At 33.5% G+C, this 17,327-nt stretch overlaps 1 protein-coding gene across 3 annotated transcripts; it reads right to left on the bottom strand.

The window, feature by feature from the left end:
• Nucleotides 1–641: 641 nt before the first annotated feature.
• On the bottom strand, nt 642–5,764 carry LOC110104870 (calmodulin-binding receptor-like cytoplasmic kinase 2). 3 transcript variants are annotated; one of them, XM_028693472.1, is made up of 7 exons: nt 5,311–5,450; nt 4,017–4,121; nt 3,871–3,951; nt 3,629–3,797; nt 3,449–3,538; nt 2,004–2,302; nt 642–1,253 (listed from the first exon to the last, which is right to left on the bottom strand). In XM_028693472.1, the coding sequence occupies exons 2-7, from the start codon at nt 4,050–4,052 to the stop codon at nt 897–899; spliced, it is 1,032 nt and encodes a 343-aa protein (XP_028549305.1). In that variant the 5' UTR covers nt 4,053–4,121; nt 5,311–5,450; the 3' UTR covers nt 642–896. The 3 variants fall into 3 exon arrangements, with proteins under 3 accessions (XP_028549305.1, XP_020689806.2, XP_020689804.2); XM_020834147.2 differs by having other exon boundaries at nt 2,004–2,251; nt 3,871–4,121; nt 5,311–5,764; XM_020834145.2 differs by having other exon boundaries at nt 3,871–4,121; nt 5,311–5,763.
• Between the last annotated feature and the right edge of the window lie 11,563 nt (nt 5,765–17,327).

Genomic DNA, 17,327 nt, shown 5'->3' with positions numbered 1-17,327 from the left:
TCCGCTAGTCACTACCATCTTCAAACTTTACACTATATTCATCTTACTTTAAAAAAAAAAATCATTTACCAGAATTTACTTTACACTCATTCAAAAAACTCTAAAATATTTTTTTTACACTGCATTCATTTTTTAACCAACCCAACATCCCCCAATCAATATGGCCACTCACTATTTAGCACTACCTACTAAATAATAAGTTTGTTGAGTCTGACTCCCCTTAAACTAATGCTTTAACCCACCTAAGTTTCCACATCAGATCAATTCATAAATGCATAAGACATGGAATGCTTGAAATGTAGGCTTTATTTGGTTATTTGTTATTCAGTACCTTTTCTTAAAAGATAGTTTTAAAACTATTATTTCAGAGAATAGAATTTTCTAACAGAGAAATTAGTATTAAAAAGCTTTTGAAAACAATACAAAAATACAATTCTTTAAAAAACATTTCAGCAAAGTGGCAGATACAGACAACAACAACAACAACAAAAATTTCTGTCTTTTCGAAACTAAAAAGACAATTAAGCTGTCTCAAATGAGGCTTTAATATGAAATCAACACTTTTTTGGAAACAGAGGCTTTGATGGTATTTCAACACAAACAAAATAGCCGATGTTTGAATATGTGAATAGAAAACCATTAAAAAAAACCTTCTCTGACAATTCTGACTGTACTGATATAATAAAATTTATACAAGCAGAAATATAATAAGACTAATCATCTAATCATGCCATAGCTGTATCTTACAATCTTCTTTACTTAACAAACTCTCAGTCCCTCCACCAACTCCAATATAAACTAAGGCCAGCAAATTATCAATATACAATACATTATGTCCAAATGATATAAAAACTGACCATTTATTATTGGCAGTGGTGTTATTCTTTTTACAGCCTTCAATTCTGCTTACAATACACTTGTTTAGCTGAACGCTGCACGCTGCAGCTTTTACTCGCTTCATTTTTTGATTTAGAAGAAAGATGGTGAGGTTCCATTCTGCCATTAGAGGAAGAATTTCTCCATTGTGAAGGCACAGAGGGAGGCTCTGAATTGAAGAGCTCTCTATAATACTTGCGAATTCTCCACAAGATTTCTGCACATCTCCTCATGCAGGGCCGATTCTGTCGAGTTGGTGCCATGCACTGCAATGCTAATTCAAGGATTTTTTCCAGGGCAAAATTTGTGGAAGGGCTCGCTGGGAGATTTGGGTCGAGTGTTTCCTTTGCATTTCCCTCAGAGAAATTTTTGATAACCTGCATGGTGTTTAACCAACCCAAATTAATGAATTAATCTGCCATTAAAAATATGCTGTTATACATATTAGAGAAATATTTATTGGAAACTAGTCATGGTACATGATAGGTGATGTGTTTAATGGCTTGTTTTGAGGAAATGGATGAATGTGTTTGAATGAAATGAATTAGCCCATTTCTTCTGCTATTCCTCCACCAGTTTCCATCGTCTTCCTCCCATTTTTTTAGGTTGCTTGTAATCTCAAATCGCCAACAACAACAACAACAACAATAAGCCTTTATCCTACTATGTGAGGTCAGCTATATGAGTCCTTTTTCTCCATTATCTTATTAAATACTGCAGCTTGGTACTGATCGGTACTGCGGCTCGATACCGCTCGGTACCTAGCTCGGTAATGCTGACGTTGCACATTCTGGTTGGTCTCCGGACGGTGAACTATGTTCGGCGTTCGCACAGAATAATCTCTCCTAATTAAGAGTCAAATTCTCATCTAATTCTAATAAAGAAAGATCATTTCTAATATTTTATAACCAAGTCTTTTTAAGTATACATCTACCTTTCTTAACATAAATCAAATCTAATACATTTGCTTTCCTAACCAGATCATCAGAAGGAACATACGGACTTTGCTTTTTGAGCAAGTGGCTTGTCTCCATCTTGAACATGTTCCTTGGAATCAACCTTACATAGATATTGTATAAAGAACTTCTTTAAAACCGAAGTGACAAACGAAATAAAATATAACGTACCCATTTTGCTGTTATTGTCTCCTTACGATCCCTTTTTGGTTCTATAGGACGCCTCCCAGAAATTAGTTCCACTAACAGAACACCGAAGGAGAAAACATCACTCTTTTCTGTGAGCTGATAGGTTTTGAGGTATTCTGGGTCCAAGTAACCTGCAGTCCCTTTAACCTGGGTGGTAATATAGGAAGCTTCACTTTCATTCATACCAAAGCGAGCAAATCCAAAATCTGTAACCTTAGCACGTAGTGTTTCTGTAAGAAGAACATTGGATGATTTAATATCTCTGTGGATAATAGGGTGATCTGCACAGAAAAAGATTCACTGTTCTTTATTGAATGTTCTTAAGAGAATAAAAGAGTCATAATAGAGAATAAATAAGAACTGTCTAGCTATCAAAGGATTCAAAGATGCCTGTAGAATATGTTTGAAGGTTCAAAACTAGCTAAATATAGCAATAACTGTGACCAAGAAATAAATCAAAACAGAACTTCTCAACTTATGTTCAAGAGATTTTAACAGGGCAGTTTGTGAAGATGCAAGTTCATCATTCATGCACGCATGTTCGCTGGGTCATGTTGATCAAGTCACACAACGAATGATCAAGAAGTATTCTACTCCAAACACCAACAAATGTGTAAACTTTGACAAAGAAAATGCTAAGTAGTTTCTAAGCTAAATAACAGACAAATTCATAGATTCTAAAAAGATCGAAACAAATATTATTTTTAGTAAACTCGTTTCAGTTTGATATAAAAATAAATGAAGCATAAGGATGTATATTTTTGAAATGTAATCTTGTTACTAGATTGAGGGCATTAAAATTAGAATTTTCTTGTGGCATTCTTGTTTGCCTAGTCTTAATCTCTCTTCTTGCATAATTTAATGATTTTAAGATAAGCTAAAAATAAACTCTTAATGAGATTAAAATAAGAAAAGAAAGAAAGTATAAGTAAGATTATGATTCCCAATCTATACCAGTACTTCTCATTTTCTCATCTTATGTGAAAAATATTCTGTCTTGAACGATGTTTTAGACGTGAAAGATTAAAAAGAACCAATTCTACATTTTAATGGATTGGAGTATGTTTCTGATAAATTCTTCTTGATAATTTAACATGATAACAGGGTGAGTGTGGCTAATTAAATTTTCATCTTCAACTGTTTTTGACATTTTCATTTTCTTTCTTAAACCGTCTCCGGCCCTCTGTCCTCACCCCCTCTCTCTCTACAAGTTATAACCACAACATTAATCTAATTAGAAAGTAAGAATGCATAGTTTTGATCTAACTAATTAACGCAAAAATAAAATTAACATCCTCTTATGAAGCAACTAACACAGTTGACAGACATTTTTGTAAAAATTTGCTGTCTGAAAAGCTGATTTAGAATTTCACAGTAGAACACAAACAAAAATTTTGAAATTATTTTAATATCTAAGAAATCATGACCTGCATACATGTGGAGGTAAGTAACAGCATGAGCAATGTCAATTGCAATATCCAGACGTGCAGCAAAATCAAGAGGCTTTCCTTGCAAGCCTACATAACCAAGAGCATGTCATTCATGAAATTTGATGGGCTCAGAATAGGCAAAGCAACTTCAGAATATGAGGTTTCCATAGAACTCACAATCGAGATGCTCCCTAAGAGTTCCATTAGGTACATATTCAACGACTACTACTTTCTCTCCATCTTGTTCTACATATCCAATGAACCTGACTAGATTGCAATGCTCTACACGAGCCAAGGTTTTTATCTCAGTCTGGAACTCCATATTCCGACAGTTATCGCGGACTCCCTGTGAATAAGATTGCAGTAAAAACAGAAGCTCTTCTTCACAACAAAATAAGGTAAGGATCTCACCAACTCACCATCTTGGCGCGTTTAACTGCGACTAAGGTTCCATCATCAAGATTTCCTTTGTAAACTGTCCCAAATCCTCCTTCCCCAATCTTAAGAGAGGAGCAGAAATTCTCAGTTGCTTTAGAAATCTCCTGTAAAGTAAATTTTTTATTACCAGGTTGTTTTTGGGATGGATTAGATCCTGTGGCATACAATCCTCTACTTGAACTTCTCATCCTGCTTCCTTGGGATCCACCATGGCTGCTTCCCGAAAATGTGGCTAGCAATGATGAATCAAATACAGTTAATCTCAACACCTCTGTGGACTACACTTTATTATATTAATTGATTTCAAAAGATAAATTTGAAGAAATTTTAAAGCAATCACTAGTTTTGTGAATTTATACAAGACGAACAGAATGCTTAAGTTGGCACTAGTATAAAACTAATCATAATCAGTAGCCTTATAATATATCTAACTAACATTAAGGCTTCCTTTGGGACAGCTTTCGTACTGCTTCTTAAAACAGCTTTTTAGAATAATTTTTTGTACTAAAAAACTGTATTAGAAAACAACAAAAAAGCTGTCCCAAACAAGCCTTAGGCTTAAGGTTTCATATGTGACAGCTTTTGGTCACTATTTTTTCATTGCTTTCAAAATATTTTTATGCTAGAAAGTTGCTTTAGTCTTCATTTGGGACGACATTAAAACAGTTTTATGTGCTACAAAGCTGAAAGCCGTCCCAAAGGAAGCCTTAGAAAGCAAGAAGAAAGCTATTACAAACGAACAAACGAAAGCCGCAGGCCGAGAGGGTCGTCCATATTCGTTTCGACGCCACCGGCTGCCTGTTGGAAGGAGATCGGAAGAGAAGAGGGACTGTCCATATTCATTTCGACACCCAATCCAGACGTGCCACGTCACCAAAATACACCGGGACCCAATGTATTTGGGTGATGTGGCGAGGCTGGATTGGGTGTCCTGACGTCCGGTGACCGGACATAATAATTTGCCAACTGGGAAAATTATTACGTCCGGTGTCTGGATTCGTCCGGACACCAATCCAGATGCGCCAATCCAGACGCCCCACATCACCTAAATACACCGGGACCAACTGCCGGTTGCTATGGCATGCGCTTAAAAGAAAAATATATATAAATATTAGACCCGAATATAAAAATATGGAGAATACTATAAAAATCATTAATTTATACCAACTAAAAAAATCCTGGCTTTGCCCTAATTAAGGTCATAAATATACACTTAGGTTCCCAAAATAAGAGTAGGTGTTCGACTTAGTTTTATAATCCCTCTCGGTGGGAGTCTTCTCTTTGCCCTTCAAAAGCCTAACTAAACGGGATATACTCGAACGCTTCTGTTGAGTAAAGCAACAGCCTAAAGGGGCAAAAGGAGGAAACTTTTCACAGCAATGAAAATATATAAAAGGCAGAGAAGACAAGAAGAAGGTTACAGGAAGGAGATTTGAAGTTCTTGGCCGGCTCTTCTTTTGTAGATCTCTCAATCTTCAAGCCAAAGCACGCACAAAACACCTTCACGGAGACCGCGACAAGATTCCTGCAGGTCCGCGGCGCCGTGGAAGCCCAGCCGTACGAGGAGCAATAGGTTTGAGCGACCTCGCAGTTTCCGTCGGAACTTCTCCGGCCACCGGAGCTAGGATTCTGCTTCAGCATCTTTGGAAACCCGGACAATCAAGATGAGCTATTTTGGAGTGGACGGATTTGATATCCAGCTCGCGGAATGCGCGGCAATGTTATCCTGCGCTGAGTGGAGCCAAGAAATCGAGACTGAGCAAGCCTTGAAAGTTTAGGGGACAAGACCGACAAATCAAGTCAAGCAATCGACAAAGGTGACGACTTTACGGGCTAGTTTGGATGATGAAGGTAGGATTTAACTCATGCAGAATTTAAACCCTCTAAATTTGAATTTATTCTGAGGATATTAAATCTTAAAAGTTGATTGGCATGATAAACAATAAATTTATTTAAGACTTCATTTAGGACAGTTTTATTTTCTTATTTTTTAAAACTATTTTTTAATAATAATTTTGTTTATTTGTATTAAAAAATTGTTTTAAAAATCATTAAAAAATCTATCCTTAAATTTGATGAATTATTTAAAATTTGTACGCTCAAATAAGAATTTAATAATAATTATAAATAATTATATTTTATATCATTATAATGAAAATAATCAAAATTATATTTATTATATACTAATATTAAAATAAATATTAATTATTAAATCAATGAAATATTAATTTAATTTATTTTTTATTAAATATTAATTAACTTTATTACAAGTTAATATTCTAATTAATAATTAACTATTGTTATTAAATTTATTAAATACTAGTTATAATTTAAAATATTATTAACCCTAATAAACATGTCAAAATAGTGTGAAATTTATGAAAATGGTAGACTCAAGTGTGACATCAAGTTGGCCTCGGCTTTCTCCTCGAGATGCTCCGCTAGGGTTATGCCCTAGCAGCATCCTCTCCTTCCTTCGCTCCTGGGATTATTCATGATCTTATCGCTTTGGGTTTGGTTCCCATATCTTTTGTTTTATTTGGGTTTTCTCGGTTATATGTGCCTCATCCGACCAGTTTCGCTAGATGGACGTAAATCGGCTGACTGATCGTAGGTTTCTTGATGGCAAATCATCTTCTTGTTCCTTTCTTGAAGCTTTGTCTGGAGCTTCTTCTTCGTCTGAGTTTCCCGACCTCAAACTCGGGACGCACCATGGCCTTCCATCGTTATGGATTTCTAAAGCTGAAATGCTGGTTCTTGCTAAACCCTTCGAGTTTGCATTGGTTTGTAAATTTTCAAATCACTGACCTCCACTTGAAGTGATTCATAAGTTTTTATTTAACCTTAAGCTTAACGGGGATTGCTCTGTGACTGTCTTGGATCCTAAACTTGTTTTAATCATGATGGTGAATGACTTGGATTATAGTAAGGTGTTCTCACATCGTTCTTACTTTTTCTTTAATTGTTGCATGAAATTGTTTAAGTGGTCTCCTTTATTTAATATTTTTGTGGAGTCTCCGGTTATTCCGATTTGGGTGTCCTTCCCAAACATTTGCCCGCATCTCTTTTTCTCCTCGCATTCTTCACAGTTTAGGCTATTTATTTGGGTGTCCATTAAAAACTGATAATGTAACTGCTCTTGGATCGGGACCTTCTATTGCTCGGGTCCTTGTCAAATTAGATATCTTTAAATCCTACTCTGAGTCATTTTGGATTGGTCATGATAATCTTGGTTATACTTAACAAGTTGTTATAGAGGATTTTCCTCCTTTCTGTGATCACTATAAATCTCTAGGTCATTGTAGAAATACTTGTTGTATTTAACACCCTCACTTAGATAGGGCTCCATCAAATGTAGCTAAGTATTTTGCACCCTCACTTAGATAGGGCTCCATCGGATGTAGAATCTCATGTTGTATTTTGCACCCTTACTTAGATAGGGCTCAATCAAATAATGACTAAGATGGAGGTATTCCTGCAAAATCACCATTATCATACAACCATTGCTCAACTACTGTTTGATCATCATGATCAGTCCGCCGTTATTGTTCCTACTATCATCGTTGACCAATGTCATTCAACTACCATAATTAGACTACCATTGCTCGACCAAAGTCTCTCAACCAACATCATTGACTATGTACGCACCTTAGATTTGTTGTTGGCTGTTGCAAATAACGTTAACGCATGTCATTGTCAATAATGTTGATTCAAATTATTCTCTCCAACAACCTTTCTAGCAATATGTTCATATCTGTGCATTAGATTTTCTTATAAAATAAAGATAATAAGCATTATCTTTCTTCCATAATTTTTGTAGCACAGCAAAAATTGATCACATGTTAAAAATTTAAGCAAGTAAATTTTAGCTATAACAATTTAATAAAAAAAAAGGGTATGATTTTTTCATGGAAATCAATGAAAACAAATGGGAAAAAATAATAATCAAATTAAAATTTCAACGTAAATGGCAGAAATAAAAGAATGAAATTAAATATTAAGGTAAAAACAAAAAAAGTACCCGTTTGAAACAAACGGCTAAGGCTAATTTGGCCAGATTGAAAGCCCAGCTACCCATAACTATGACCCCAACGAATGGAACTCTCCCTCTCTTTCTCTCTCTACTAGAGAGGCTTAACTCAGGCATTTAGCCTGTCGACGCAGTTTTTAACTGCAAACCCGCAGCATTTAGCTGCCAACTCGTATCGGGTCGGGCACCTTCAGCCTAATGCAAACTAAGCCTTTGAACCGGATCAATCATCCAGAGTACCTTAATACCCCCCACTTGGGTTACAAGCTCACGTCACCGAGCCCAGCGACTGTTCAATTCAACTGAGAAGTCTATATTTGATAATGCTTAAGACTTATTCAGCGATGTGGGTGTCACGACCCGACCCGAGACGAGACGGATCCCGCCCGCGCTGGATCGCGACGGAGCTGCACTAACCAGGATCTAGCTTTGGAATTTGGTTCGGAACTGAATCTTCCAAATAATTAATTCACACAGACAACAAACACAGAGCTACTATGTATCATCAAATGCAGCGGAACAAAACATCTATCCGATTTCATTTCCTCAAAACAATCATCTACAGAATAGTACATGGCTTTCGACAGAAAGAAAGACAGAACAGAAAAGCCATGACTGTACAAAAACCAAAAGTACAAAAGTACCTATACTGATCACTCTGAACTAATCCTGGACTTCCTTGCTTTAAGGATAAAAGATATTGTTAATGAATAATTTTCAAGATTATACAATATGTTATAATGAGTAATTAAGTATATTTCAATTCATTTTGTACTTGTGATTAGGGGTGCAAATAAGTCTAGGCAAGCTCGAGCCATGGTGTGTTCGAGTTGAGCTCGTATATTAAATACCGAGCTCGAGCTCGACTAGCCTCATGTCGAGCTCCATCCCGAGCTCAGCTTTCGAGCTCCATCCCAAGTAGTCTCATCATCGCATCCGCTGTCGTCCCGAGGTTCATAATCGTTGCGTCCTCTTGTCGTCGCATCTACCGTCGAGATCAGTCGTCATGAGCTTGCTCGCCGTTGTCCCGAGGCTCCACGTCGAGATCCATCGTCCCGAGCTCACCATCGCGTCCGCCTTGAGACCGTTCTTCTCGAGCTCGTTCGTCACCATCCTGAGGCTCCGCCATTGAGATCCATCGTCCCGAGCTCGTCGTCACATCCGCCGTCGAGATTCGTTGTCCCGAGCTCGTCCGTTGTTGCCCCGTGCTCCATCAATTTGGTTTTTCCTGCCCGACCTTTGAATCGTCGCGTCCTCCCGCTCGCACTCGATTATTGAGATTTCCCTTTCTCGCCCAGTCACCTCTGTTAGCCGCTTGATGAGTCAAGCATACGTATTCATAAACAAAACAAAGGTTCATAAACAAATAATGTATATCAATTCTATTCTCCTTTGCCTTATTCATAGCTATGGTGCTCTATACCAACCTTACTATAAACGATAGTAAAAATAAGTATCTTTTTGTACTATGATAACAGAAAGGAATAAGATTGAAGATGGAAAGACGCAAAAAAGGTAAATTAGTCTTGCATATAAAGATGCTTAGGCATTCCCTGCATCAAAAGAGCTTGATTCCAACTAAATAGGGGTGGTAACAACAGCATTTCGCGATGGATTTGGAATTGGATTCAATCAGGTGGCGGTCAACCCTAGCATTGTGGTGAATTGATTGGAAAGAGCTGCTGTTATATTTGATTTTGCATTTAGGTAACACAAGCACATCTAGAGTGTGATTTGGAGATTTCGTATAAACAATAGTGTGATTTGGAGATTTTGTATACACAATACTAAATGGGCACATGCTAGTGGAATGGTTAGGCATTGAATTTTAAGCAAATTTGGCCTGGCCGATAAGTTCATCATCTGAAGCTTTTGGCTGTTCTTGCAACAAATAGTGGAGCATGTTGTCAAGGGTAAGATTTACAACCTATATTTCGCCGTCAGTTTTGGCCTCCCCTTTCTTTGTTTAGCATACGAAACAATGTTCTACCACACAAGATGACTCACGACGGAGTTGAGGCCAATAGATAGAACTTTGCAGCTATTGTATTGTCTTCTCACACTTGACATGTGTCATCAATCCCCCACAATGCACCTCCTTAATCACCTGGTGATGATATGAAGAATCAGAAATATAAAGCAAAGTCTTTTTTAATAGAAAACCATGTTGAATAGAAAAGCTATATGTTGTTTTGTTGTGAAGACAAATGCCCATATTTTGATGAAATTTGGATCATAGGCATATAGTTCCTTTAAACATTGAAGTCCAGTGAGTTCAGTTTGTAGTTGAACAAGAAGATTCATTACACTAGAAGAGGCAAATTCTTATTTGGGAATGTTTAAATAGAGTTTGTGGTACCATAAGATTTTAAAAAGCGCCATTAAATATTGTAGATGTTGCTTGAATGTGGAACTATATACAAATATATCATCAAAATAAGCAACAAATAATTTATCTAAGAATGGCTTAGGAACCAAATCCAAGATTCATTACACTCTGACTCAACAATTTTGAATGCTACCGGGAAAAGGTTATTATTTGCATTCATGCTTACTACAGTCATTAAAGTACCCATGTATTTACCAAGTAGAAATATCCAGTCAAGTATAAGAATAGGGTAACAAAATCTCCACTCATCAATAGAAGGACCGAAAGACCTTAAAATTCTTTGAAATCTATGTACTTGAGGACTATATCATATACATTACTTCAAGTATTGTTGGTATAATGGCTTCCAAGAATAGATTCATAGTTTGATATGATCCCTCTTAATTGTCAAACACAACCTAAAGTCTTTCGTCTAGCATCCCAAGCTTTCATATAAGAAATGATGATATTAAATTTCACTTCAATTCGACCAATAATATATATAGGCTTAAGGTCTATTTATTTTCTTATGGTGGGAAATATAAAGTAGCTAATAAATTGGGAATTACACTGTTGGTGGCCATCAACAAGAATATGACTGGTACACGTATGCTAATGATTTACAAATGAGATTATCCAAATACCATATAAGTGTTTGCTTAAATCTTCCATCCAAACGTCATAAACAAGATTCGACCGAGCTTTCATGATGTTTTGCACAAGCTACTATGAGTTTTTGCTAATTCGATGCAATAAGTATGAATTGAATATTATTTTGGATAGACCATTCATGTAAAATAGGCTGCAAATCTGGTTTTCATGTGAAGAACATCCTTTCAATCAATTCAGCAGGAATTGAAAATTCTTCATCTACTAGGTTGACAGCACTAACATTGTCAAAGGCAATTTCCTCATCCTACTGATAGGTTGTCCGTCATATTTCAGCATAGTCATTATTAACAATCATTTCTTATTCTGTGCCAACAATCCTAGAACAATAATTTCTAATAATATTATGAATCTCATGATAATCATTTATTTTAGCTTCATTTAAATCAGGGCGTAACTCATCAACACTCTCACTGCCCTACTGGCTTGATTTACTGCTCATAGTTTAAAAACTTTCATCAATAATAGGAGATGATCATGTCGAAGGGCTTAGAGCTTTCAGTCCACATTGGTTTTGCATATCACTACATCAAAAATGCATATGTTTACTTAAAAACTAATAAAAGAACTAAGAAGCCTAAGCTTATTAATAATGGGTTTAATGGGCAACTTACTAAGCCTATGACTCTTCCATTGGCAATTGCCTTGAACCACCATCATGCATCTCATCCTTTCATCCAGGCTAAATGATTCACGGATTTGGGATGCCAAATTTTCATCAATACTTGTTCTCACCCCCAACTCTTCAACCTCCATATATAAGATAAGAAATTCTCCGGCATCATGACATAACACAACTTCACATACATCATCGTCTTCAACATGTGAAGCAATGAAATCATTCCCGACTGACTGGTCATAGACGAAGTTCACTATATACTTGGATGCATCGTGCTTGAGTATTTTGAACACCCTAAATTTAAGTTGCTCTAAATTAGAGTTTATTGGCACTTACAAAGACCGATTCCTACCACCAGTATACATTAGAGCAAATTTAACATCCAAAGTTAATTGGCCGTCATATAGGAGCATAAATGATTCTATTCGTCGACTCATTATGAACTCCTAAGCTTCGCTGTTGAATTTGAACAAAAGCCCATTAAAAACTTACAAATTTACCTTACTTTGGGGCCATACCATGTGTTGAAAAGACATAATCCAACTTTCATAACATCTAGCAAATAAATTCTAAATTAGTTGGATTGTGCAATTGCAATGATTGAAAGAGACTTAATTATGGACTTCTAGTTTATCTACAATGAAATTGACTCTTAGCTAACCACTTAATTAATTGCACTCTTTCTTGACGATTTGGATAACCTATTCTAAATCAATCTTATTGAATATTCCTACTTTTATCTATGACGCATTATTATAATTTTCATTTTAATCTTAAGTATGCATTAGTGTCAAACTCATTAAATATAATTTACAAATTTATAAAACATAAAAATAAAGAATATATATATACTATTAAAAAATTTCATTGTAATATTCACATTATTAAATAATCACGTAATTAAAAAAATATAGTTTAAGATAAAAATCTTTTCAAATAAGATAAATATGTAAGTTACTCTACAAATAACTACATTTTTAATTAATAATAGTTATGTTTATTTTTTTAAAATAACATAAATAAGTTAGTAGCATTACAAATAAATTATTAAGTTATATAATTTATTTGTGCAAACTGTGGATCTATCAACATAGAAAGTTAACTATTGCTTCGTTTGGGATAACTTTCTTACTGCTTCTTAAAATAATTTTGAAGTATAAAATTTTTAATTTTTATAATAAAAAGCTGTTTTAAAAAACAGTAATAAAGCCGTCACAAACGAAGCCTATATTTATTCATATAACTTGCTATACTTTTCATCACTAAGAAAATCAACATAGAAAGTTAACTAAAATTAAACTTAATATTCTGTTAACTTTTTCTAAGCTATTAAAAACGACCTAAAGCTCAACTTAGAACCCTAATCTTGCAAGCTTCTCTACACTAATGAAAACAAGATTTTGATGATTTTGCTAAAATAAGACAACTAAAGTAAAATATTTTTATAAATAATTTATTTTGGTTCAAGAACAAATAAAAATCCGTTAAACGAACAACTATGATCTTATATTTTTTTTTCGTTAATGATTTAAATAATATAATTTTAATTAAAGCTAATTTAAAAAAAATTTATTATTTTTTTTTTAATTTAAAAGTTTGTCCTATTGAATCTAGAGTATAGGGCTTGGATGTATTATTTTTTTCATTCTCACTTTGAAAATTGGAATATTCAATGTTTCAAACCATTCAATTTTACTATAAGACAGAAAAAAAAAAGCCTCTCCTAGCTAAGCAGGTCTTAGCCTAAATTGTCAGATTGGTCAAACTTTAATGCCCCTTTTGGATTATATCTCATTTTTTTTAATATAATTTGACATAGTATAAAATTTAATTTATGCTAAAAAATATTTAAAATGATATTGTTATTACTATTATTAATATTTGTTAGAGAAACAAGAATGCATTCTTGTGCGCTGAAACTGAAATCTATTTCTCGACTCCTTTGGGCAAATGATTTAGGTTTTTGTTTGAAAAAATCTTCTTATTAATTTAGAATAACTTTTTTAATTAATATTATTTTTAAAACAGCTTTCTAGTCCAAAAAATTTTTTTACTACAAATTTGTTTTAGCAAACCAGAAGAAAGCTTTCTAGTCGAAGCCCTACTCTCCGCAACCTCGAGCAAACTAAAGGGATTCAATACTTGAAATGATGAACTAGTTTTTAATTATCACAAATTACACAGAAATATACTTGTGCTAATATATGAATAGTTTAAGTTCTGATTTGAATATTTCCAAGCAACGTAACCAACATGCTAGAAATTCGAATGAAATTATTCATATATTAGCACAAGTATATTTCTGTGTAATTTGCATATTTTTATTGATTTATTTATTCATTTTTAAAAGCAGATCTAATGAGGCGCTAACATCCAGCGGCCATCTGGCTTCAAGTTTTTGCTTGGATATTTAGGCCAATTAAGTCAAGCTCACACACACAACACATACAAGCGCACGACTCGAACTCTCAATACTTCTTAGTTGGTAGTCAAAAACTCCAACCAACAGACCAAAAAGAGCTGAGCATATGGCTTCATGTTAATAGTTGACAACTTAAAATAGAAATTATATTAAAAATTATATCAAAATATTCTCATATAAGTTATATTAAAATAAATTTAAAAACTACTAAATTTATTTTATTAATTTAAAAATAAGTTCATCTTTATATAATAATGTCTAGTTAGATTTTGAGTCTATTTAGGATGTTTGCCTACTTCAAAAAAAAAAGTAACTTTTAAAAAGTTGTTGTGGATAATATAACAAATATTCTTTAAACAAAAATCAAACAATTATTTTCTTAAAGATAGCTTATATTAGCAACTCTGATTGTAAAATATTGCTCTCACCGTATGATTTTCTAGAAAGCGATAAAATCATAATTAGAAAATAGCAACCAATAAAATTATGATAGAGGCCTTAAAATAAAGCAATGAGAAAATTTTCGGTAATAAAAATTTTCAAGCTTTTGGTTTCCACTAATTTAAATTTTGGATCTGTTTGGATCTTGTTTTAGTTTTTTTATAAAGGTGGTTTAAAACTATTATAGAGAAAATAATTTTTTTGAAATTAAGCTACTGGTGTAGAAAATAGCTTATTAGTACGAAAAATCAAAGCATTAAAAAAGTGATGCCCAAACAAAAACTATGGCTACATTATGAAAGCAAAGCAATGAGAAAGTTGTCTCAAACGAAGCTTAGGTTTCGTTTGGGATGACATTTTTACTGCTTCATAAAACAGATTTTTAGTACAAATTTTTTCATTTTTTTATTAAAAAACTATTTTAAGAAGCAATAAAAAAGCCGGCTCAAACGAAGCCTTAATCTCGCTATATATCAACTTTTTTTATTTTTTTTATAAATATTTTGATCTAAAGACATAAAATTAATGAGAAGAGATAAATATATCAAATAATGGAATCAGACAAACTCATATAAAAAAAATATATCAAATGAACGTGAGCTTGTGCCCTCGCTTGGTATCCATCCATGACATAGGTTGCCCACAGATATTTTTTTTTTTAAGAATTTTTTTGGGACAATTTTTTTATTGTTTTCTAAAATAATTTTTCAGTAAAAAAAAAAATTTAACTAAAAAATTATTTTAAAAAATAATAAAAAAATTATCCCAAACTAAATCTAATTCTCTCTAATTATTATAATATTTGCATGAACGTTTTGAAGCCTATATGTGGTGGCCAACTGGCCATCATTAGCATGCATGCATATATTTATATAGTAACGTAAAGATGGAAGAAGTCTCTCTTTCATGCAAATGGAGAACAGTCGATCACGGAATGGCGCTTTGGAAGTAAATGAAGATAGATTTGAACATTGATTTTTTTTTTTTTTTTTTTCAAGAAAAGTTTTCAACTTATTTTTTGTTTTTGGCTGACTTTAATATATATACTATGCACGACTTAGAGTCTGTTCATCATATATATCACGTCAAAGTATTATACTTTAAAATTTTTATATTTTTTAAGAAAATTTATTTCACATATTTGAATTATTACATAGGAGGTGAGGGCTTTTAGTGAGCTATAGGGACAGTAAAGTCTAGGGGCGGAATCAATCAAAGTTTTCAGGGGAGGGCAAACTTATAAGTAATTGTTCGCATATATGTCGGGAGTCCAAGGGGGCAGCGCCCCCTGGCGGGGTTCGACATACCCGGTTAGGTCGTGGGGTCAAGGGGCAGCGCCCCTGCAGGGGTTTTCGGGGGCAGCGCCCCATAACAAATTTTGATTTACTATTTCTTTTTGTATTTAATTGATTCATCGTTCCTTAACAATAACACATATACACAATGTATTTAATTATATTGGGGGCAATTGCCTAAAAATCATAGTATTTTAATATTTTTAAGGGGGAGCTAAAAACCCTTGTAATAAAGACTAAAAATCACATAAATAAGAGTATAATAAAAAAAATATTTTTTGGGGACCCCAAAGGGGATCCGCCCTTGGTAAAGTCCAAGCAACAGGTGGTAGGCTATCGAACATCCAGCAAGTGTGACCACGATGAGAAAAAATAATGAACAACACCACTTGCATGTGTAAATAAGATCGGATTAGATTCATGCAAAAATTTTTAAGACGGCAAAAAAAGAAAATTAAGAGCGGCAAATTTTCAAAATTACCATGGCCTCTTATAAGTAAAACTTGACTATGGGTGTCAAAATGGGTTTATGGGCAGGGTTCAAATCCAACCCTAAATTGAGACACTCTCAATACACCCGACTCTAACCCAACTAAAGTATATAAATGAGTTAAAATCTTAGACCCGAACTCAACCGACCACCAACCTAACCAAAAGTTTATGAGTAATTAGTGCGGCACTAATTTTAAAGTTAATCTAAAAGTTTTGAGATATACTATAAACACTTTTTTATCAAAGTTATAATAATGATATAAATTTTTTCAGTTATATTGTGAATATATTGAATCATATTTCCTGATTAAAGTTTTGATAATTAAAAATTAAAATCAAAATTATTGAATTAATTTTAAAATTAACGTAATATATAAGTAATTAATATTACATTAATTTTAAATGGATCCAAAAAATCTGAGAAATTAATGTTGCTCCACTAAATAATTATCTAGTAGATATCTTCCTTCAATAAACAAGAATTTGAATAAGGACTTATTTGATTGTTTATATTTAAAAAAATTTAAAAATAATAATTTTATTTTAATTTATAGTGAATACAAAAATAAAATACTTAATTAAAAAATTATGAAATTTGTAAAATTTTAATATTTGATAAATTAATTTTAGATAATAATTTATATCTTTAGTCAGCTAAATTATCTTCAAATAGAGATGAAATTATTGCGTACGGTCACCGGATGTCAAACGGAGGCTAATCCGGATACACCGCATCACTACTTCACTGTGTATTGTCATTGTATAGCGTTGTGTATCAAATGATGTGAGTCATCTTGATTTACCTTCAGACGATCCTATAACCGCACGAAATAATTTCTCCAAATGGAAAGGATTTTTCATATTTCTAGACATGTCCAAAATGTTGGATACATGTGGATATCTGAAGGCCCACATATTCTAATATCTGTTAAATTCTTATTGGCCAATAGAGAGATATTTTCGGACACATAAAGCTATATATGTTTTCTCTTAATTGTTGAATGGCTTCATCCAACTAAATTTGCTTATGTGATATGTATGTGAATTTATTTTAATGGATCTAAATAACCTAAAAATAAATTAATTAACTCCCTTATTGCAG

The sequence above is a fragment of the Dendrobium catenatum genome, unplaced genomic scaffold, assembly GCF_001605985.2.
Source record: "Dendrobium catenatum unplaced genomic scaffold, ASM160598v2 fragScaff_scaffold_292, whole genome shotgun sequence".
NCBI lineage: Eukaryota > Viridiplantae > Streptophyta > Magnoliopsida > Asparagales > Orchidaceae > Dendrobium > Dendrobium catenatum.
The sequence above is the reverse complement of the archived record's forward strand: the minus strand, read 5'-3'. Positions and strand labels throughout refer to the sequence as shown.